This window comes from Amborella trichopoda, chromosome 4, assembly GCF_054954075.1.
Source record: "Amborella trichopoda isolate Santa Cruz 75 chromosome 4, AtrichopodaSantaCruz75HAP2 v2.0, whole genome shotgun sequence".
NCBI lineage: Eukaryota > Viridiplantae > Streptophyta > Magnoliopsida > Amborellales > Amborellaceae > Amborella > Amborella trichopoda.
The window spans coordinates 12,269,616-12,294,179 of record NC_142339.1 but is presented as its reverse complement, the minus strand read 5'-3'; the positions used below and the strand labels follow the sequence as shown (position 1 = coordinate 12,294,179).

Sequence of the window (24,564 nt, the reverse complement as noted above, 5' to 3'; positions counted from 1 at the left end):
TTTTATTACAGGTGTGCTAAACATCTCATTTTTGTCATATTCAATGAGCACCACTGATGGCTTGGCTGGACAAGGGGCTTTCAACATATCCCAGGTGCTCAATCGACCTTTAGGTATAAAATCATTTGTAATTTTGTCTCTTTACTTTAGTTGCTTAGTCATTTGCAAGAGTCGGTATTTTTCTTTTTTGGAAAGACTCTTCCAATTTTCAACATAGTAGATTCTATGTTGGAATTTGTAAATGTATTACTTTAAATACCTATTTAATACAGTTACCTCTTCGCAAAAAAGAGCATCGGTGTATACTGGTATCTAGGGTGACAAGTTTATTAAATAAATTGGACAGGCAAAACATGTCCCTACATTTACTATGTTATATGGAATAATAGGTACATGTATATATATATATATAAAAGGTTAAATTGTAGAACTACAGACACACCTCAAAAATCTGTCGGAAAATGTTGTTTTAATGTTGAAAAACACTCTAATTAATCATTTTGATATCAAGATATGCAACTATGAAAAAGCAACTATATATATATATATATATATATATATATAAGGTTGAAATGTAGAAGTACGGATGCACCTCAACAATCTATTAGAAAATGTTGTTTAATGTTGGAAAACACTCTAATTGATCATCTCGACATCGAGATATGTAACTATGAAAAAAAAAGGATTTTGAGTCCTAAAAATAGTGCAGCTTACAACACATTGTCTAGACCGTCCATTTTAAAGATTTTCATAGGTTTATAGATCTACTTGATTTTAACCATTTTTGGAGTTTGAAATTTTTAGATATGAAAATAGATTTTGAGATAATCCTAAGAATATTTTACATCAATTTTTATGTTATAATAAAATTTGAAGGTACGCTTTAATTGGATTGTTTAAGGTTGCAACCTTATGGAAACCATATATATATATATATATATATATATATATATATATATATATATATATATTAAGAAAAGGTTTATCATATATCTATTAAAAAGGTCGTGTACAAAATCCCCTATATGGTGACCCACTAGAACTAGGTGCTTAATTACAAAAAGAGGTTACAAAGTTCAATATAAAACCATAATGAAAAGCATGAAGGACAAGAGAAGCAACAGCCCGTGAATGGTAGATTGCAAACAAACTCGAGGAAAGCCAGGGTGCATGAAGGAGAAAGAGAGACGAGTAGAGAGGTAGAGAAGGAGAAAGAGCCAAAGAGAGAAGGAGAAAGAAAGGCGGAAGGAGGGCATGGGGAAGAATATTTGATAGCGGTATAGGAAGTGAGATGTTTTTAGAGCGGGAGAAGAGATGAGGAAGAGGAGAGGATTTAGAGAGAGAGAGAGAGAGAGAGAGAGAGAGAGCAAAGAGGATAGCGCAGGGTGAGTCTTCAAGCCATTGGGGGTGTGAGAAATGAGCCAGCAGTTACTCCCTCCTTCGCCAACCAATCAGCGATGGCAATTGCTTCCCTTGGAATGTGGTTGAATGTGACCTTGGTTATCCTGCAAAGTATAGATATATGGTCAAAGAGGTCCACCAGTCTCCAATAGGGTTAGCCCTTTTTTCAGGTGCAAAAGATAGCATTCCTCGATTCTCCTTCCACTATTACGTATTCTATGTTGCTGATGGTACCACGGGTGCATTTAAGGCCTTCTAGGATAGCTACTGTTTCTGCCATAGTAGAATCTTTGTCCCATGTAGCCTAAACATGACAAGATCTGAGAGTTGTGGTTGGAGAGGCTACCTTCAAAGCAAGAGGGACCTGGGTTTCCAAGGGAGCAACCCTCTCCATTGAGCTTCAGAGTTCCCCGGGGTGGGGGAACCCCAAGGGTCTGAGGAGGTAAAGGTCTAGTGGTGTGATGCAGGATGTTTTCCCAAGTAAAAAGGAAAATAGAAGAGCCTAAGTTGTTGTACAGCGGCAATTTTTTAGACCCAAAAATTGTAAAAGTTTTGATGCACTTGAGAAGGGAATGCAAGTGGTATCTAAGTGCTCGAGAAATGAGTGTGTCTTCATTCCAGACCACCCATAACAAGGCCATGACTAAGACAATCCAAACAAATATTTTGGTCAATTTTAGGTAGGGGAAAAGAGAGGAATGCAACAAGTAGTTGCTGAATGGTTCGTGGAATTACTCAAATGTGACTGAAAAGGTGGAGGTCGGACCACAGAGGTCAGGTGCATGGCAATGGAGGAAGGGCTGCTGTCTCCTCTTTCTGCTTGCACATAACATAATGATTTTGCAACTGATGGTCTCTTTTTTGGAGTTGCTTGCCATCAAAGCCCTAGTGGGTAAGGATCCCAAGCGAAGGCTTGAACCTTGTGGGGATCATGAGCTGGGCCTGATTTTACTGAAAATGGGGTTTGAAGTGCGGTTGGGCTGTAAGGCTGGGTGGTAGGACGCAACAATGAAGACTCCATTGGTGTTGGGCCTATGGTAGATGGTCATCTCCTTCTAGGTGACAACAAATCTGTAGAGAAACTCCAAAATGGCAGTGAGGTGTGCCCTTTCTACTTCTGAGAGCTCCCCTAAATATAAGGGTTCATGCTAAGCCACCACAAAAAACAATTGATTCCATCACATAGGTCTACCTGCCGTGGTTATGGAGAGAAGAGAAGGCCAATGGTCAGCTATAGTCTGAATCCCCAACCACAAGTGTTTCTAGAACCTAACCCTATCTCCATCGAAGTTAAATATGACATTTGTTATATAATGGTGCCTGCTCTTAGCTATGTTGTTCTGCGTGCTTGAGGCACGACGGCGTGGGAATTTGCGGAACCAACCACCATTTTTAATGCCATATTTATATTTCACCATCACTTACTTAAAAGAGCTAACTTTGGACTATTTAATTCTCTTATTGCCAACCAGTGTTTCAAAAAGCGTTAGGCGGGTCCTAGGCGGCCTGGGGGTCTAGGCCGCCCAGTGCCTAGGCGAGCGCCCAAAACCTGGGCGGCCCAGTCGAATCCAAAAAGGATGCCCATTTGAATAAAAAAAGTATATATAGTATAAAAAATAAAAATTAGGTATTTAGGGCACTTACTTTGAGTTTGATTGCTCAATCTTCAAACTTCCACCTCAAAGATGCTTCTAAGGACTGAAAATCTTTTACAAAACCCCCAATAGATTTATAAAACATAAAAAATTAAATCTAATATCAATGGGTGATGTTTTGATCAATTTTTGTCAACTTTGATAAACCCTTCGATCTTAAAGAAATCACCAAAAACTAGTTTTTTGGAGGCTTTCTCTCTTTAAAATTGGCTCCAATAAGTTTTAGGTTTCAAATGAACTTAAACCATCCTTCTAACCTTTTATATTTTAAAAAAAAATCAATACAAAAAAAAAATTCTGCCTCTGGGCGGTGCGCCTGCCTAGGCGAGCCGCAAGCCCTGGGCGGCCGCCTTGGACTGGGCGCTGGGTGCTCGCCTAGTCGGGTTCCGTACCGCCTAGGCTGTTGCCCTGGGACTGCCGCCCAGATTGGCCGCATAGGCCTGGGTGATGCGCTCAGGCCTTCTGGACCGCCTAAGCTCTGGGTGGTCCACTTTTGAATCACTGTTGCCAACAACTCCTACTTTTTAAGTCTACACACTTTGTCTTAAGCGACGAGGTGGAATTTGTGTTCATCACTACCACCTATCCAAATAAAGTTCCGCATGATGGCCTTGAGATTGAACACTACAGTGGAAGGTACTTGAAATAAGGACGTAAGTACATTTGTAAGGTTTGCTTTTATGAGGGTTGCCCTTCCCCCCAGAGAGAGGAATCTCCCTTTGTAGTTCGCCTTCCACCTATTAAGTTTCTCAGTAATTGCACCCCATAAATGCATCTTGGGCTTGCTTATGCACAGGTGTAGACATAAATATTTAGATCATAGCGTTCCAATGCCACATCCTAGGTGGTGACCCAAGGGGTGCACGTCCTCCATCATCGTAATGCCCAAAATGTATTTAGATGGTAGCATTTCAATGCCACATACCAAGTGGTAACCCAAGGGTCTCACTTCCTCCATCATCATAATAGCGTTTCAATGCCACATACCGAGTGGTAACCCAAGGGTCTCACTTCCTCCATCATCATAATAGCGTTTCAATGCCACATACCAAGTGGTAACCCAAGGGTCTCACTTCCTCCATCATCATAATGCCCAACATTTTGGTTTCATACATGTTGACGTTCATCCCTGTAGATATTTCGAAACACCTAAGGAATAACCAAAGGTTATCCAATTGTGCAGGGCAAACATCATAGAAAATGACAATGTCATCAACATACAAGAGATGACCCATTTTGAGAAGCACTGAACTTATTGAGGCCTCCTTGATCGTAAAGCCTGGAAATGAACCTGGAGAACTGTTCTGTCGTAATCAAAAAAGAGGGCTGCCATGTCGTAAATTCCTGGAGGCCATGAAGTATCCTTTTCGCAACCCATTAATGATGATGGAGAAGTAAATGTTGGATATGAATCCTCTAATCCAATTCCTCCATTTGATGCCAAAGCAGCCCATTCTTGCCTGAATCGCATTAAGAATTACCCTCTAGATGTGGTTGTACGCTTTCTCCCAATCCAACTTTATCACTATACCTTGTTTACTTGACAATTGCCTCGATTGTACGGCTCTGTGGGGAATAAGGGCACCATCCAAGATCTACCTATCAACCATAAAAGCTGATTGAGTGTTGGAGATGACCTTTATAAGGACAATCATATGCCTGGTAACTACATTGCGATTCTATATAATATAATTGGTAGGAGAGTACTGAGTTTGACCCCAAGAATTAAGTGTGTTATATTATTTAGTGAACTATACACTTCAGTGGGAGTGTATATTGGTTGACTGGCCTAGGGTTGGGCTGTTTATGGCCCAAGTCATGTCGAAAAACTTTCGCCGGGGCACAGGCACTACCGTTGATGATTTCCTAGAGGGTCATCTCTTGTTAAGTTCTGAGAGGTGCCCAAGGATAATGTTTGTATGCTACGAGAGGTTCATGATCTCCTATGTGCAATTCTAGGCTTCAAAGAGCGAAGGCCAAATCCTCAACAAATTTTTGCACATGTACATATGTCAACCGCATTTTGAGAAGCAAACCTATTGAGGGGGATACCTGTACATGTGCATAGAGGGAATCCCCATTGCACTATACTAATATGTGCATCTGACTTGCTCTTAGGGGGAAAACCTGTAATTCACATACTAGGTTCGTGGTTCCACTATTTATTGGCTAGTTTTGACGAGCCAATCATGAGCCCCTGTACATGACAATGGGTCATGCTTCCATTGAGTTGGTTTTGAGAAGATAGTTGTGGATCACGAATACTCCCATGGGTGGAATTCCTTAATAGTCACATTTCTTGTTCTATTAGTACCAATACACTTCTAGAGCTATTTTTTAGTGTGTTAGAATTTTTAAGAACTTCATAACTATTGTTTTGAACTTTATTTATGTTCCAGTGATTCACGGGACCCACCTTGCATAAGGAAAGGGGGGGTATGCCAGCCCTATCTTGTTAGGCGATCCACATAGTGGCATGCCCCAAAGGATTAAAAAGGGTTAGTGTAACACTAATTTCCTAGTTAATTCGCTCAGCCCCATAGTTTTGTGAAAGGGTATTCCATAGGTGTTTCCCAGTTTAGAGGATTAAGCAAACCAAAGAATTAGAGTGCGTCTTCTGTTTGGTAATTCGGTGTGGGATATGCTAAGTCCTAAGGATACAACCCTAGGCAAAGATTTAGTTAGTCTTCCCAATTTTATTTATCATTTTATTTTCATATTTTCAAAGTCCTAATGGTATTACGAGTCCTATTTGGACTATGACTCCGACTTAGAAGTTAAAGATCCTTGATTCTAGTAGGTTTATTTCTGCATTGGTGTATTGTGGCAATTGTAAGTAAAAATCATATTATTAATAAAGAAAATGAGAAAAAATTTGATTTTATACCTTGGAAGCCTACATAGCCAAACCTTTCACACGTCACTCTATTGAAGCAATCTTGGATTTGAATTCCACGGGCAAAGCAGTCTTATGCTTCATATAAAAAATGTATTATCCTGTGCCTTCAAGGCCAACACTACTGTTAGAAGAGTCAACATGTACTGTTGCGGTCGTATATAACTTGCTGCTGACATTCTTAAGTATTTGGGGGCATGTTTGCCATTGTTGACATGTGCCTAAGTGTTGGCACATCTCGGCACGTAACACATTAGGAAATGTGAAACGTCTATTAACACTTCTTACCCCATCTAAATGCAAATTCATTTCAATGCACATTCAACTTTTAAATTCAAGCTCAAAATCCAATTTGCAATGTAATCTTGACCGTTGCAGACTCATTTCTTTCACAGCAACCAACCATTTTGCCATAAACTGCCTCTAATTCAAAACCCTCTACAAATTTAATTCAAGTTCAAATGCTCTCTCCATCTAGTCTGATAGTTACCACTATCCAATGGTCCTGATCCCTTCAATCCCTGGATCCATCTATTGACAACCCATCTCTAGGCTACTTGTTTACCCTAATGTGGACGGCCGAGATGTAAAATTGGCCCCTCCATCTGGCTGCTGTACCCCAACCTCTCTCCCCTCCACGTCATCCTGTGAAGTTCCTCCTCATCCCATTTGGATCATCGAGATGCTTCCATTATGATTGTCAAACCACTCATTGGTCCAAGATCTTGAGGATAGCAAGTTGCCATTTCATCCTCTGACAGGGAAAACAGACAAGGCAATCTTGAATGCACATGTTCCCCCAACCAACACCGACAACAATCTTTCATCCTTAAGAAATTGACCTTTTCCTCAAACCCTATGCATTCTCTTTCCTCTGGTTTGCCTCCCCTTGAGAAAATTATGTCATCTCCTTTGAACCCCACAATCTAAGGAACCCTGAACCTCATCCAATCCCAAACGACTTAGGAGTTTTCTTCCTCGCTCCCATGCCTTCCACTAAGACTTGTTCCCTTAGGAGTATTCCCCCTTCCCCAATACTCATCTCTGCTCTGCCTCCAAGCTTATAAACCCTCGTCTTTGTGAAACTACATCGGAAATGCCTCACCAAGTTTAAATTTCCCGTCACCTCTTCATCCCCATATGTCCTACCATCCCCCAATATATTGGCTTGGACATATCAACCCTGTCTTATGCCAAAAAGGCTTCCATTGTGACCTCTTCTACCCCACTGAAAAGAAGCCTTGTCATCTGTTATGAGAGATTATTGAAGTTTTAATTTATGTTTCTATGGACTTATTTGTCCTTTTTTCCACAAAAGGACCTTCTTGCATAATAAGTAAATATTTTGTAACTAACATATATATATATATATATATATATATATATATATATATATGAGAGGTGCTAGAGGTACATATGACTAACATCAGCCTCTCTCTTTCCTCCTCACTCAACATGATGTGCCTTCTTCATTATCTCTCTCATTGAGCACTTGATCTCTTCATCTATTTTCATGTTTCTCCTTTCATTATTTACTACTGTATTTTAACTTGGTATCAGAGCAAGAAGGTTTGTGAGGTTTTTTTGAAATGCTAAATATGTGATTTGGCCTAGTGAAGTTATCCCAAAGCTGTACGGCCAGAAATCCTAGATATGAAGAAAGAAAAGGGGTACAAAACCCTAGATCTGAGAAAAAAATATGGCACAAAGAAAACACCTACTTTCACGGTTGTTCCCTCCCATTTTTGATGCGGGATCAAAAACCCTAGATCTGGTTGTCATAGTTTCATGCTGTTAAATTCTGTTGTTGGACCATTTACATGGTATCAAATTATTGTTTATGAGTTGTGAAACTTAGTTTTTTTTGAGATCTCTTATATGGATGATCTCGTGTCCCTGTTTAAAAGTATTTTTGAGTGGCTCGTCGTGTTGATTAGCGCGTATCCTCTTCATATTTTTCAGGCTGTGTAGTGGACAATATGTCTACATTGAGTGAGTGAGGCCACTCTTCCACCTTCACTAGTACTACTAGTGTTACCTCCCATATAGATATCCATGAACATAACCTTGGACTACAGATTACTAATGTCAAACTTGATGGAAAGAAGTATTCGGGAGTGGTCATTGTTTACTAAAATATTCATCGATGGAAGGGGAAAGTTGGGGTATATTAATGATTAGATTACTGAACCCAAAGAAATAGATCCAATATATGTGAAGTGGGAAATTGGAATTCTTACTGTTATGTCTTGGTTGGTACATTAATGCAGCCATGGATTGGTAGGATATTTTGTTTCTTTCGAACTACAAAAGAGATTTAGGACTCTGTATATAAAGAAAGAATGTGGCTTGAGTGTATCAACTGAGGTGGGAAATTTGCCATCACCAACATGAGGAGAAGACTCTTGCTGAAAATTTTTCATTGCTTTATAGTATGTGGGAGGAGCTAGACCATTATCAGATGTTTCATCATGTAAGGAAGATGGTGAGAAATACATAGAGTTCATGAAACGAAATCATATTTTTGCGTTCTTAGTGAGTTTGAACCCAAAGTTTGAATTAGCTAGGGTTCAAATAACTCAGTAGGGATACCTTTCTTGGTGTATTCCTTTGTTCAAAGTGAAGAGTCAGAAAATTGTCATGCAGCCTAGCCAATGAGTTGATCGATTTGCTCTTATTTCAGCCTTCTTTCCTCTGAGAAACACAACAAGGGGGCAGGGCTCAAAAATTTGGAAAAAGTGTGTCTAATCAAGGTGATAGAAATAAGCTAGAATGTGACCATTATGGTAGAACTGGTCATCTTAAAGAAACTTGTTGGGATCTGGTCGGGAATCTAAGCTAAGTTCAACTATTAAAGTTGGTTTAATGTTTATAGTTCTTCATCCATTGGGAATTCAACTTGTATTAGTACAGATTAGTGTTCACGCTCCTCATTATCTACTTCAAAGGAGATGATACAAGTCCCTAAAGAGAATATAGAAAGCCTTAACATGTAGTTTGCACAATTAGAGGGCCCATCCACTACCTATATCTCATCCTTTGCACACTCAAGTACTTGTGCTTTGCAAATCATGTCTCCCTTACTCCATTGGACAATTTTGAATTGATTCAGGAGCATCAGACTACATGACTGGTATGTATTCCTTATTTATTTTTATTTCCTTCGTTCTGGTGGAGATAAACTCAAGATTGTTGATGGGTCTTTACATCTGTTGTTGGCAATGAATGAAAAGTCCGCTGCCCGATCGCCTAGGTAGACTTTTTCAAAAAACGACTAGGCATTGACAAGTTGGATAGCAGTAAGCGGAGGAAATTAGGCTCCCACCTAGGTGGTGTAAAAGGCGGCGCGTAGGCGCCGCCTCAACCTTGGCGGAAATTTTTTTGTGTGATGATAATAGACATCTCTTATCTATATTGGCTACATTTTAATTTGTTAGAACTGGTCTCTCTCTTCTCACGTTTCTTGGTTGTATTTAACGAGTGGTCTCTCTCTCAAAGACGACTATTTCTTTGGGTTAGTTGGGTCGAGTGGCTTAGACAATAAAAAGAACCTTCCCTCTCTCTCTCTCTCTCTCGTGGCCTAAACCACAAAAAGTCAAAAAGATCTCGATTCTCTCCCTCTCACGATGAAAAGAAACCTCTCTCTCTCTCTCCCCCCCCCCCCCCCCCAAGAGGTTTATTTCTTTGGATCACTAGGGTCAAGTGGCCCAAACCAAAAAAATTAAAAAAACAATAAAGAAACAATCTATGCCTACTCTCTTTCAAAGGCCACAAAAAGTGAAAGAGACTCCTCTCTTTCTCTCTCTCTCTCTCTACACACACAAAGAACTTTCTAGGGTGTGAAGTGAAGATAAGAGTGTGATGTGGTGTACCCCAAACCTTGAGAAGTGCACACGTCCTTAATTCACAGATGACCCCCTGTTTCCAAGTCTCTCTCTCTAGTCCACAGACGACCCCATCTGCCATACTCTCTCTATATTTACAGCCCTTTCTCACCCACACATGACCTTGGTGGAGCTGGTCTAAGCGGCTGCCTTAGCACCTAGGCGGTCCAGGCACCCCATCGCCTAGGCGGCCCAGACACCCCACCACCTAGGCAGCCGTCTCCGCCTTCTTGAACATTGATTGCTGAAGAATAACTGTAAATATTTTTACCAAAATGCCATCATCATCAGTTGTTCACGTTCCCAGCTTCGCTACAAATTTAATGTCTATTAATAATATTACCAAAAGTCTAAATTGTAGTGTATCTTTCTTTCCTTCTTACTGTGTCTTTCAGGATCTGGATATGAGGGAGACGATTGGCAGTTGACATGAAGCTAGTGGTCTCTACATTCTTGACTCGATAACAACCACCTCGAGCCCTACAGTCTAGTTCTTGTGTTAATAAAGATCATATTTTGGTAGTGGCATCTCTGACTTGGTCATTTATGTTTTTAATCTTTAAAAGTTTCGTTTCCTAAGTTACTAGTGCATCTGAGTTTCAATGTGAGGTCTATGAATTGTCAAAGCATTGTGAAAAGTCATGTTTACATAGTAATACTTAAAGTTGTTGGATATATGGCCTTTCAAGGCCTTGTGTGCTATGTCAGCACTGTTCAGAGACATAGTGGGAGTGACCAAGAACATAGTGGCTATCGGAATTTTTGTGTACTAGGATTCGGATAAGCCAAAATAACCTTGTTTGAGTGAGGCAAAGTTCTTGGACCATATTATGAACCGATAGATTTTAGGGTTTTCCTCTAGTCAAGACTGTATGACTACATTTGCCTCATGTCGCATGAGCCAGGGCTTGGGGATCAATGGATCGCTGTTTGTTTGAGATATTTTGTGTATAAGCCCTGTGTGAACATAGCTGGGCACTAGGAGGACATAAGCCCAATTCCTTGACATATGTAGCTTTCTCATAGTGTGTGTATAAATAGTCGCATTTTGTGGAAAGTCATTCTGATGAGATAAGAGCCACCTATCAGAACTATGCACACGTGCTGAGAGAGGACCCCCACATCCGTGAGAGTGCATATCTTTGGGGGGCACCTATAATCCACTGAACACCCTACAATCCATCCAGCTATCAGTTAGTTTTGATAGGTCCCCTCATGTCCAGATTGAAGTCTGTGACTCATAAGGGCCTGTTGGGTTGGTCTGAGAAATTGGATTGAGTATCATATAACCTGACCTCTTGTGGGACACTGTTTTCCCAACTGGATTTATGAGAAGTGCTAGACCATGATATTTTGATAAGAAATGATTAAAAATGGCTTATCATGATTTTAGATAATTTTTTGGAATCTTATTTCAAAGGTAAAATGCTTTATTAAAATTGTTGTGTGCTAATTCCAATTGAGGACATTCACACGCTTGTGGCACACAAATGGGCATTGTGTGCCGCATGTGCATCCCATAGGATTGCCACATCATTGCCCAATGGGCATGACGTGGAAAGCCCAACCTTAGACGTTCCTTGTTTGTTTATAACATATAACATTGATAAGTATAACTGCTTTATGGAAATGTGGGAGACATATATGGTGCCATGTGTGTGTTCACATGTGGGAGTGTAGAGATTTTACAATTTTCAGAAATTGTTAAATCTCCTAATTTTGTGATTTGTGAACCAGTAGATTTTTAAAACGGAGTGTTGTGATTGGTGTGAAGAGGATAAGGGGACACACCATGATATAGGATGATGTAATGTCCCCCCATGATAATGACATTTCATTAGCTTTTGTGAGATACAAATCTTACAACTAATGAAGCAAGAGGTGGCACACCACCCTCATATAGTTTTACAAACTTTAAATTAAATCAATGGTGGTGATTTATTGTTTTAAAGATCTATGATTGAGATGAGTTGAATTTGAAAATTAGGGTCTATGGGCACTTAAGAAATTGTTGGAGTTTTGGAGGTCTTATGTGGGCATGGTGATAAGCGTGTACTCAATCATCACCATCCATATGATAACCATCAATAGTGATTGATTAGGCTAGGTCTTTAGTCTCTCTCAACCCTTGGATCACTCAATGAGTGGTTGAGATCTAACCTAGGTTTTATACCTCACAAGAAAATTTTATATAATGACCACATCCCACTTCATTTTGTACTACTTCCTTTCACTTTAACTCTCCATCTCTTCTCCTCAAGAGGCTCACATCCCACTCCATAACCTTCTTCGTTTTCCATCTCAAAGTTCATAACTTGAGTTTATTACCTTCTACATAATTGCATGCCTTTCACCCCATGATTAAAGCATGATCATTAAAGCCTCATCACGCACCTCTTCATGAATCAAGGCTACTGTTATGACAATGTGAGCTGCTGGAATTTATTATAACAGTAAGCTATCTTGATCTAACTTTCTTCTTTAAGTGCTGGAGTATTAGCATTAACGAGCCTTTACTTATGTGCACTTTTGTTGGTGTAGCTGTAAGTTTATTAAATGCGAACTGTTATAGCATCAACGTTGCTGGAAAAGCAAGTGGCCGCTAAGTTCTAGCACTAGTAGAAAAGCAAGTTGTGTATAAACTTCTATCTTTATTTACAATATGCTATGTAGTTGACACTGGTTTAAGAAGGGTGCGGATCTTAAACTTTTCCTTAACTGGTCCCAAGCCCGGGTAAAGGAGGTAGGTTGTGTTAGGTAAACAGCCAACGTAAAACTCTACCAAAACTTTCGATGAATCATGAATCTATGCTATCTGTATATGATGACTACTCAGTTGACATGATGTCTACTTTGTGCATGTTTTTCTTTGGGAATGAAAGAGAGTACTTATAATGAGAGAGAAAATAAAGTGATAATTTTTGTTTACTTTCACAATGTGTTGTGGCATTAGTGGAACAATGTGCTTTAAAGTTTAAAAATTACAAGCACACTCACATAGTTCGGATGATATAGAGATTTAAACGTTAGAATAGCACACACATGGATTGAGATTCTATAAAGGTGGAAGCAAGATTCCATGTTGATAGAATCGTTGTTTCGTGCACTTGTAACCATTGTATTTGAAGCTATGGAATCTGGATTCCAAAAAAATTGAATCGAGATTCAATAAATGTGCAATTGAGATTCAATAAATTTGGAATCGAGATTCCAAACTTCATGGAAACGTGTTCTATGAAGATTCTCCTTAAAGGAATCACCGAATTGGGAATTGCCACTTTGGAGTGAGAGATTCCGGTAACTATGGCTCAAATTCTTGGACTTCGCCTATGATGGTCTTATCGATGACTTCAGTAAATCCTTCAATCAGAATGCAGCCAGACCCCCAAAATCCATCATGAAAAGTTTTAGAGAGCTCAGAATCATTACTGCAAATTTAACCTTGAGAAATCAGCCCACCAAACCCGAAATAGTGCAGAACCAAACCCCATCACTGTTGAACCATGACCATGAATATGCTCCTCTCTACACTAGCCCTCCTGCCCTTCTATTCCTGGTTTGCTGCTTAACCGACTACTAAAACAGTAAATTAGGTAGAAAAACACCTCTCTGTTTCATGAAAGGAATTTTTACCCTTTTGTGGTTCTGTTGCTTGTATTTTACAACCTGGTATGTCAAGATGGAGTTGTGGTTTGTCTTTATCTACTTCTTTTGCAGTGTTAGTAATTTTTAGTGTCATGGTCATAGCGTTTGTGAATTTCTTCTATCATGAAGTTCTGCTTGTATTGTTTTCTTTTATTGAGAGACCTATGCTTGACATACCATTTGGGACAACCTTCCTTTTCTCTTTGTTCCCATTTATTTTTTATATCAATTGTTCGTCCTCCAAATTTTAACTTGTATGGGCCTTTCATGGATTTCGCATTGTAGGTACGGGATAGAGGCCACTGGTTGACTTCCTACAAGCAAGTTCCTACATATAGAAAGTCTGGCATTGTACCCAGCATGTTTCCCTCAGGTGAAGACTGGGAGAAAGTTCCCAATGGTGAACAGGAGAATTTTGGGGCACCTGTTATTAGCATCGATCAGGAAAAGCCTACTGGAGAGGAGAGATCTGAGAGAGGATGTGGCATGCATCATGAGCAGGATTCTGCACCCTTGGAGTATGAAAATGAAGTTTCAAATCTTCCGTTGGAACGTTGTATGAGAATAATGCCTCATGACCAAAATAGTGGTGCCTTTTTTATTGCTGTTCTCCGAAAGGTTTCCCCTTTGCCTGGTGAGTTTATATCCGAGTTTCCTATACTATCTTCTGCTACATAATTGTAACTTTGTGTTCAGAATTCATGACCTTTCCTTTTCAAAAGAAGAAATCATGACCATTTATGAGTGATACTTCAATTTAAGATGGGAACAAAGGAAAAAGTATTGAGGAGTTCCTTGGGTTTTAGACTCAGAACTTGTTTCCTTCTAGTGATAATTCAATTTTGAATAGGGAAGCAATGGCAAGGCCTCATAAAACTGAACAAATGCTAAACTACGAGTATATTATCATAATACTCAAAAAATTTCATGGTTGCACCCTTTTGCCTGACTTATCGACCAGCATGTTTTTGTCTTCTGCTATCAAAGAGCTAGCCTCATATAGATCTTAGTTGGCATTTCAACTTCTCCATTGTCTTTTTTAGTCAAGATCACTGTATCACCTATAGTTTGTGAAAATGCTATAGGACCTTGAAGGCAATCATTTTTGTTCTTTAAAAGAAGATGAACCTCTCCTTAGGTGTCGGAGTATTCTGGTATAAACTCCTTAACATAATGAGGCAGGTCCCCTTCATTCCCAAACTTGTTTTGGGTCCATTCTCTTAGAATAAGTGACTATTGCAACTTAATGAATTAGTATAAAGAACAATCAACTAGTTTTTTTTAACAAAACAATTAAATAATCACAAAGGATTAGAGTCAAATTTATAGGAAATAATGAATCCTGCTTCTTCTGATATCCATGTAATTTACAACTGCTACCTATTGTTTGACAAAAGCTGTGTGGAAAACAGCTATTATTCCTCTTAAAGAATTTAAATATAAGTATAATACATCAGTGCTGTTGCATTTCATGGCCCCAAATAACAATAATTTGCGTCTGGTGTTTGAATGAGGCCCAAAAAGAAATGATGTGCCTTCGTCACTGAGCTAGAGAAATCCATGACTCATGTACAGCTTCCTTTCTTTGTATAGTATTGAAAGAAATGTTCCACTTCATTACCACTCAGTATGTTGTACATGGATTTGACCTCCCAAAGGGATCCCTATTATTCTACATCTCTTTCTTTGATACCCCATTTTTGAGATTGACATCTTCAGGGACATTTAAAACACTGCTTGATCTTCGATCACTTCCTCATTAATGACTCTTAGATCATTAAAGACCCTTAGAGAGGCATCCAATTCCAATGCTCATGATCATTGCCATCCGTGTGTAGCCCCCCACCCCCCACATTATATGATCATAGTTGTCCCAGGAAAATGTCTCATCACCACCTCAAACATAATACCATTTACTGAATTAAAAAAGAAAAGGTGCCCAGACCATCTACCTTTTCCCCCAGTACAAATCCCCATGCTTGATGAGTGATTTGAGTAAATATTTTGGGGGTTTCTACTGGGCTAAAAGAGTAGATGTTGTTGTTCTTCCTCTTTTTATTATTTCTTTATCTTTTCGATAATTGAGTAAATGGTGTAGTTTGAGGTGGTATTGAGACATTTTCCTAGGACCACAACTAGGGCCAAAGATCATAAATGTTACCTTCACTACCTCAACACACCTATTTTCATTTAGCGGAGGTAGTATATATTAAGTTGTCAGCGATGCCTTCTGCTAAACACAATAGTCCAATACAAGGACCTTGGTCATAGGCAAACAGCAATATGCTAAAAGGAGGCTTGGTACTCTGCTCTCACTATCACCTCTATCTTAAGGATCTTTAGTTTTGTTCCAATATTCGCCTTTCGACTTGATTATAAAACATTAGAGTACCTAGTTTCTATGGCCTTAGAATTGTGCCAGACTGGTTCCATAAAAAAGCTGTCATCTCATGATGTGGTGTTGGGAAAGTATACCCTACAGAACACAATAAAAATCTTCAATGAATCTGTTTGCCACAGCCTCACAGACATCACTGCTAAAATACTTAGTAGATGGAACAATATGGAATTGCCCTACCTCATTGTCATGAAACTTCTAGCATATCTTTTATAGTAGCATGATAAATGGAAAGAAAAAAAGCCCATGTTGTAACAGTTAACAGTATCAAAAAAACAAAAACAAAGCCCTTGTTCTAGTACTAGCAAATCACAATCTCTTCATCATTTGCTCCAAAAAGTCCTATCTGACATGGTTATTTGACAGCTACCTAAATCTCATCTAAGAATCGAAAAGCTCACAGGAAACCAATTCTCTTGACTACCTTTTAACGGAAATCATTTTGTACAAGGGAATGAGAGACATGATTTAACAACTCTTCTAGCTAGAATATTTATTGGCAATCCTCTTGAACATTGCAGTGAAACTTTCCCAATTATCCATCAAGTCCCTCACACCCGTAAATTCCTAATAATACTCTCAAGAACCGATCTGCCCATAAAACATGTCTCCAGTTTAGCAGAAAATAGCTTTGGAAACCTCTTCTTCTAAGAATAACCATTCTAACCAAAATGTCCTTTGACAACTAATGGTGTCTTCATTTCCAAAGGAAAGCTTTCCTTCTCCACCAAGCTGTCTACATCGGTGATCTCTTCCAGAAAGAGACTTTACTTTGAATTTAATTTTTAGCAATTACAAAGTACCGCATATCGGAACATAGCTGAGCTATGCTCTCAACTCAAGCCTCATCAGCTTAACTCAGAAGTTGAGATACTTTAATTACTGAGCTCAAGATGACTTCCTAGCATGGTGTTAAGATTGTAGAATCAAAGAAAAAGAAGAGGAATGATAAGAGGAGAAACTCAAGGGAGAGAGAACGAAATTTAGAGAGAGAAAATTTAAAGAGATGATATGAGAGAGAGAGGGGAGAAATGACAATGTAAAGAGAAGAGAGAGGGAGATGTCACGTTAGGGTTGCCTCACCACACGGCCCGCTCATCCTTATTTATAACAAATAAATAATGAATGACCTTAAGTATGGGAAAAGGATAAGAGAGCCCTATAGGCACATAAACAAGGGAAATAACAAAAGAACTAAACTGAAATATATTGTTAATACTCCCCCTCAAGCTAGACATAAATGTCACCCATACCCAGCTTAGAGCAAATAATCTGAATCTCATTGCGGCCAAGAACTTTGGTGAATATATCTACCAATTATCTTTTGACTTCACATATGAAGTAGATATTTGCTTCGTAATTAGTTTTTCCCAAATAAAATGGCAATCCACTTCAATATGCTTCGTTTTCTCATGGAACACTGGGTTACTAGCTATACATGTAGCAACTTAATTATCGCAAAACATCTTCATTGCCTCATCAATTGCAAATTTTATATCCTACATCAAGGTATTCCGCCATATTAACTCACATGTAGTGTGAACCAATGCTCTTTGCCTCTACATTGACGTAGCTACAACATTCTTTTCCATGTCACGAAATTTCCTTCAACAGTACAATAATAAATAGTAGATCTTCTACCTAATGGAGATCTTGCCCAATCAGTTTTAGAATAACACTTAATATTGACCGTTTGTCATGTAGATAAACCCTTGATCTGTAGTCCCCTTAAGATATCTCAAAATTCTATGCACAACCTCCCAGTTTGGTGTCATTGGAGAATACATGAATTTATTCATGACGCTCACTACAACGGCTATATCTGGCTGAGTAATTTCAGGTAGATAAGTTTTCCTATAAGCCTTTTGTACCTGCCTGGATCTTCAAACAACTCTCCCTTATCTTTCAATGATTTAGTGCTTGGATCATAGGCATATCAATTGGCATAGCACCCAAGATCACTATTTTTTTACAACAAATATGTTATATACTTCATTTGCACTAAACTAATACCTTAGACCCGCTCCAGAACCTCGATCCCGCGATTCCAGCTAGGGATCTTAGATGGAACACGGATCCCTATATAGTGATCCTTGTTCCCCATAGGTTTGAACTGTTGTTCTCAAGTGTATGATGTATTGTATATGATGTTTTCTCTATTCGGCACTTATTCATGTTCATTGATTTAGGTTTGTGCCCAATGGTACAGTGAACCCATGCATCATTCGCAATCCATAAACATACTATCGTGTTTCCTTCCTTATGGAATCACGCTTCTCAGTGACAAGGATCGTGCTCCCTTGATATAGGATCGCATGAATGACAATCCTAACTACATGGAGCTTCCATCAATCCACAATTCTGCGAACGCGAGCTAGCTCCTGCTCTTGGGAACACACCCACACCCACACCCGACAACTATGCTTGGACTAAGCTACTTCGATTCCAAGAAAATACAGTAGTTGGCCCAATTCCTTGGTCTAAAAAGATTGTTGCCAGTACGTCTTTGTTATTAATTCATTCTTGACCTACCTGTAATAACAATATTGTCAACATAAACCACCAAGACATTTCTATTATGAGGTTTGTCTCTAAATAAATACATAATGGTCAACATGGCTTCATTGAAATTTGCTATAACAATTTCATTACCTTAACGAACCACGCATTTGAGCATTGCTTCAGGCCACACATGACCTTCTTCAACTTGCCTTAAGCAACAGACCCTGGCAGTTGCCCTATGTACACCTCTTCTTGTAATCGTCATGAAGGCATTTGCAACATCGAGTTGCCACAATAGCCACCCTTTATTTGCTGCTACAGATATAACAGTTGAACATAATTAAGTTTAGCAATAGATGCAAAGGTTTTAGAATAATCAATGCCAACAATTTGTCTATACCCTTCTGCCATCAGTCTGGCCAATAACCTCTCAATAGTTCCATTTAGTTGATATTTGACTGCATAAACGCAACGACATCCAATAGTTTGCTTCCCTACTGGCAAGTCTGTAAGCTTCCACGTGCTATTTGATTGGACCATTCCATTTCCTCATCCATTGAGAAAGAGCTTCCTGTTAGGACTTATAAATAAAAAAGAAGAAGATGATAGAGCAACATTTTGATAGGCAGGAGAAATGTGTCAATGTAGCTTTTAGAATTCAACCATCTTAAAAAAAGTGTGGTTTGTTTTGAAAATAGGAAACATCACAGCAAATGAATTCCTTTCTCAAACCAAGAGGATTCAATCTATAACTTTTTTGAGAGTGAGAATATCCCAAAAAACACACTTGATAGCCCTAGGAAATTATTAGTACTATAATCGAAAGCATGAACCAAAAAAATAAAAAATAAAAGGACCAAATACATGAGGATAAATAGAGGAGTATCAGGAAAGAAGATCGAATGTGGTGATTTTCCATTCAAAACAGAGCGTATACGCTTTATCAAATAGCATGTGGTCAACACTAGTCCCTAGTAAACCTTTAGCTAGTGGCGGTTTTTTGTTCTGCAACCTCATTTTGTTGAGTAGTGTGAGCACGTTATGTTCGATGTGAAATTTCATGTTGGGTTACATAATCTTTACGTTCTTGTGATAAATATTATTTACATAGTTAGAATGCAAAATGCACACATACTTACCAAATTGAACTCCAATCCCTTTGTGGAACGATTGAAAAGTAGAGAAAACCTCCTAATGTCTTTCTTTCAATAAATATAACTATATCATACAATAATAACCATCCATAATGATTACAAATAACCATGTCATCCAATGTCATACAATAATAACCATCCATAATGATTACAAAGATCTATGCTCTCAACTCTAGCAGGACCCTGAATATCAGAGCAAACAATCGGAAAACAGACTTCAATTTGTCAACTTTAGCATGGAAGGACACTTTATGATACTTGCCTAACTCACAAAGCTTCACACTTTAATGTTTACATAAAATCCAAGGCTGGAACTAACAACTTCAAATTATTAAGAGATGGATAACCCAATTGATGAGGCCATTGACATGGAGAAGCACTTGAATGAAGAGCAACACCAAGTAGACTACGACGTATATAGTAAAGTCCACCATACTTAAGCCAGCCACCACTCGTCCACTTTGTCTTTAGATTCTGAAAAACACAAATAGAGTTTACTATACACTAAAGTAATTTGGTTGATTTACTTAAGGAAAATAAAAATAAAAGGAAATTTTAATACAGACAAAATAAAGAATTAGGAAATTTTAATACAGACTAAATAAAGAATTATAAAGAGATGAAGTAGGATGAACTGTACCTTTCCTAGATACACTAGATAAAGAACCATCAACCAATGTAATAGATGCATCTGGGGCTAATTCATCACAGAAAAAGGACATAGAAGACTCACTTGTAATGTGATCAAAGGCTCCTGAGTTAATGACGCAAGAAGATAGCCTCAGGACACTAGAAATGGAGTTTAAGTACCTCAGTTTGCAAGCGTAGCAGTAGCTGCAGAAGAGTATGTTGCGAGCTGCTAATTTTTTTTCACAATTTCATTTGTATTCCTCATGTGAGAGGAAAATTGGATCACCAGTAGAATAAGAAATTTAATGATGTTCAGCGAAGCCATCTAGATGAACATCATCACCCTCAAAAGCATAAGATACCTAACCATGCAAGGTTACCAAATTCATCCCAATAATTATCAGCCTTATGATTTTTGCATCCACAATTAGTTCATTTACTATTACCATAGCCTCTGCTAGGACCCCTCCCTAAATCGTGACCCACCTTTCCTCTACTACTTCCGCCCCTCAATCCTTTGCCCATAGATGTAGTTAAGGCGGACCCAACACCAAAACAGAGCCAATGAAGTAGTAATGCATTGGAGACTTGAATACACATTAGTAAGAAATGGAAGTTCGCTACTTGCTAAGATATGTCTGTGAAGGGACTGGTAAATTCTTCTTGTTATTTCTTTAGTGAGTTTACATCATTTGATAAAGGTTGATACATATTTAGCTCTTCCCACATATCCTGGAGAGTGTTGTATTACTCACGAAGACTTTTTTTACCTTTTTGTAAAAAATGTTCTCACAACATTGATGAATCCCGGAGATATTCTTATATGAAGAATGCATTTCATGTGTTGACTCACAAACTTCTTTTGCTAACAAAAATCATCACAGTAGCACTTTGGTATTTCTCTCTAAGGCATTCTTCATACCTACTGTCTGATTCATTTGGCCCATCTTCAGTCAAGACTGCTTCTTATCATTAGCATCAAGAAACACCTTCATAGACTGAGCACATAGGAGATAATTGGTACCACTTAAATTCATAGAAATGATCAGAATTCCAATAATGTCATTAATGCTGGAACTTCCTGGGTTACTTTTGCTAGCCATGAGGAAAAAATGCGCATATAAAAAAAAGGAAAAAAGAAAAAAAGGAAAGACAATACAGAGCAGGTTGATCACTTTTGGAAGCACTAAACCACAAAATGAGCCTTAAATCACAAAATATAGCACATAGTAGGTAGGAGAACAGATACTTATCATCCAAATGTATATGAACATAGATCTCCACATTTAAACCATTGCACGGACTTTCCACAAGCTTCCTATCACATCAGCCACAGACTTGAAAAATTAGCAGCACATCTCCAAACTAAACTCAGACAACCACATTGGTTCTTCAAGCCAAAAGAAAAACATTATGGTGTGACATGGTGAAATCAACACAGAGCAGAATTAGGGTTTTGTTTTGTTTTTTGTTTTTTTTGTTTTTTTTAATTAGAAAGATAAGAAAATAAATCAAATTGGAGGATCATATTGCTCATGCCATGTTATGGGTGTAGAAATAAGAAAAAGATGAAAGAAATGTGAAGGAAGAGAGTCATGTTAGGACAGATTTAGAGAGAAACGTTAGAGAGATAATATGAGTGAAAGAGGAGATGAAGAGAGAAGGGGCTGTCACATCAGGGTTACCTCACCCACACGCTTCTCTCATCTATATAACAATAAATAATAAAATGTACAAGTATGGGGAAAGGAGAAGAATTCCCTATAGGCACGTAGACAAGAAATAACCAAAGAACTAGACTGATATATGCTTCTAACATCCACCAGATGGACTATTAATGTGTCTTTCTAGCAAAGCTTATATAGGCAGCCTTCCCTCTTGTTAGATGATAATATAATAGTGGGACCATCCCCTTGTAGCACCAGTCCTCAACCAGCACAAACGCTTTTCAGCTCATGCCTCATTTTGTCTGGACTGCAGGACTCAATGAGAATTGTATGTATCCATGTTATATGTTTTCTGTTTTGTTTCTTTTTATTTGGCATTCCTTTTAGAGATTGAAGTTGCATTATCTACTTGTCAAGATGAGATGGAGGATGTACTAATTTATTATGGCAATTGAAATATAGATTCTAGACCTTGGAATGAGATGTTATTCATTGGCTTACATAGTTTTCTGTTTTTTGGATTATTATCTATGACATAGTTTTTATGTGGCAGATGTTCAGGGAAAACCAAATAATGTCCATAGAATTTCTGCTCTTAGAGATCATCAGTTTAAAGCAAATTTGATGAAGGCAAGTGTTGAAGCTGCACATGGAAATGAGATGGAATCATCTGCACCAGCAAAAGGGGACTTTATGGTGGAGATTAGTGAAGATGTAAATGATAATGAGATAGATGCATACGAAGTCGATTCTTCTCTTGACCATGATGACTTGGATAAAGAAACACCAACTTTTTCTGCACAGATTGCTAAGGTGGGCTGTTCGGAGAACTGCGATGAAGACAATGAAATTAACGAAACTGAAGAAATTGGTGGAGAGAAAGGTCTTAACAGAATCAAGAAAAGGGAACAAGTTCAAGGCAGGTGGCGGGGGGTTGATCCTGTTGTATTATTTACTGATGATGCTATTATCAACAGCATAAGGACCTTCTATGGTATTAAGGACTCTTTTCCATTTCACGGCCATCTAGTGACAAGAAATAGTGATAGCCACCATGTGAAAAGAATATACTATATATCGAAGAAAGTCCATGATACATTAAAACTGAATATTCAAGTGGGACAGCAGCTCAAGATTTTCTCGCTTGGTCTGAAAATATTTGTGAGTACTCTCTTTTCTAAATTGTCTGTTTATCAAATCACACATCAAGCAAAACTTAGGAATCAAGTCTTTCCATCTTAAATATTAGGACTGTTCTACATTATGCTTTTTGCATAATATGTGCATTACATTATTTTCTTTCCCAACTGTTATAGACTCCCAATAACTTGATTCAATAGGAGAAGCTTCGACCCCATCATCGGTTAGTACCATTACACCTCGGCGCTGGTTAGAAATAAGTATCAGTTGCGACTGGCAGGAAAAAATTACGGGTAGAAGTGTCAGTTGCAATTGAACCCAAATCTTGAGGGGCTCAATTACTCCATGCAGGTACACATGTAGATATAATTTCATGAGCATTGGTTCTCGGGTGTCATGTTTCAACAAGATTGGTAAATTGAAGGGAAGCATTATATGGATTCAAGGAGAAGTTTATTGTGTGCCCCCAGATACATGAGTCCCACCCTGTTTTCCATGGATTTAGATATTAAAGACATCCTAAATCACTGCCAATGGACTTCTGCTTCAGATCTATGTGTTTGCAGCTCCAAAAATAGTGTAGACCTCATGATCTATGAAGAATTAAAATGTATGGTCCAAAGATCTATGAAGAATTAAAATGTATGGTCCAAAAAGTTGAAAAGTCTATTTTTAAGGTTCAAATTATTATTTTGCTCCCAGCTTCAAGATCATGATGGTCGAGATTATCAATCTGTGAGATTTTGGATCTATAATCCTTCTCCAAGTTAGTTTAGAAGGCAGGTGGATATGAACCAAACTATAGCCACTATATAATTCCATGGACTTTGGAAAAACCATAGCCCAATGGATCATCACTATATAGGGACATGGTCAGTTATGGGGTGTGGGACCCACAATTAGGGTCGAGTCATGTTTCCCCATCCCTCATGTCAGTGGAAAGTGTTGGTGCAATGGACCATGATTTTTCCATGGTCCATCAGTTTACAGTATACTTTTCCTTAAATTAATCCCACCTCTTGCATAAATCACTGCTTGATTCATGGGAAACTATCGAGTGATTCATCAAAAGGGAAAAAGAAAAAAGAGAAACAAGGTCGAAGATTCACTTGCACCTACTAATGAAGAAACAAGTTTGAGTGATATTTGAGTAGATTCATATTTGAGGCTTGAATTTGGCCCACTTGATATATAAAACTATATGTTTTCTTCTTTCTATTGATGCCACTCATCTTCTTTACAGGAGCGGCAGACATCAAAAGATGCATTATCTCCGTGTTTATATCGCATTTCATCAGAAGCACTGCCATTGCTACTCCCATACATGACCAAACAGATTTTAACCGCAACAGTCACAGATTTTAAGCATCTTTTGCAGTACAAAACCATCAAATTTGGTGACTTTGTTGACAATAGTTTCAGGGAGAAAGCATCAAACTTATTTGTGGGTTGTTTCGTGATTGTAATGCATAGAGGTAAGAGAGGTTATGATCAATTCAACGTTCTAATATATCTTGGGGCGAAAAGCTCTGTTTTTTCATCCATTAGGTTGAAGCATACATTTGTTTTTATGGTTAAGGTTTACATGTCTT

General features: G+C 38.4%; 1 protein-coding gene across 2 annotated transcripts in view; it reads left to right on the top strand.

Annotated features, from left to right (window-relative positions):
- LOC18423173 (uncharacterized) overlaps window positions 1-24,564 on the top strand; it is a 57,722-nt gene that overhangs the window by 32,210 nt on the left and 948 nt on the right. For both annotated transcript variants that reach the window (XM_088863687.1, XM_006827781.4), the window contains 3 exons: window positions 13,767-14,115; window positions 22,386-22,993; window positions 24,216-24,447. In XM_088863687.1, the coding sequence (XP_088719813.1) occupies window positions 13,767-14,115; window positions 22,386-22,993; window positions 24,216-24,447 (1,189 nt within the window). The remainder of the gene's footprint in view (window positions 1-13,766; window positions 14,116-22,385; window positions 22,994-24,215; window positions 24,448-24,564) is intronic.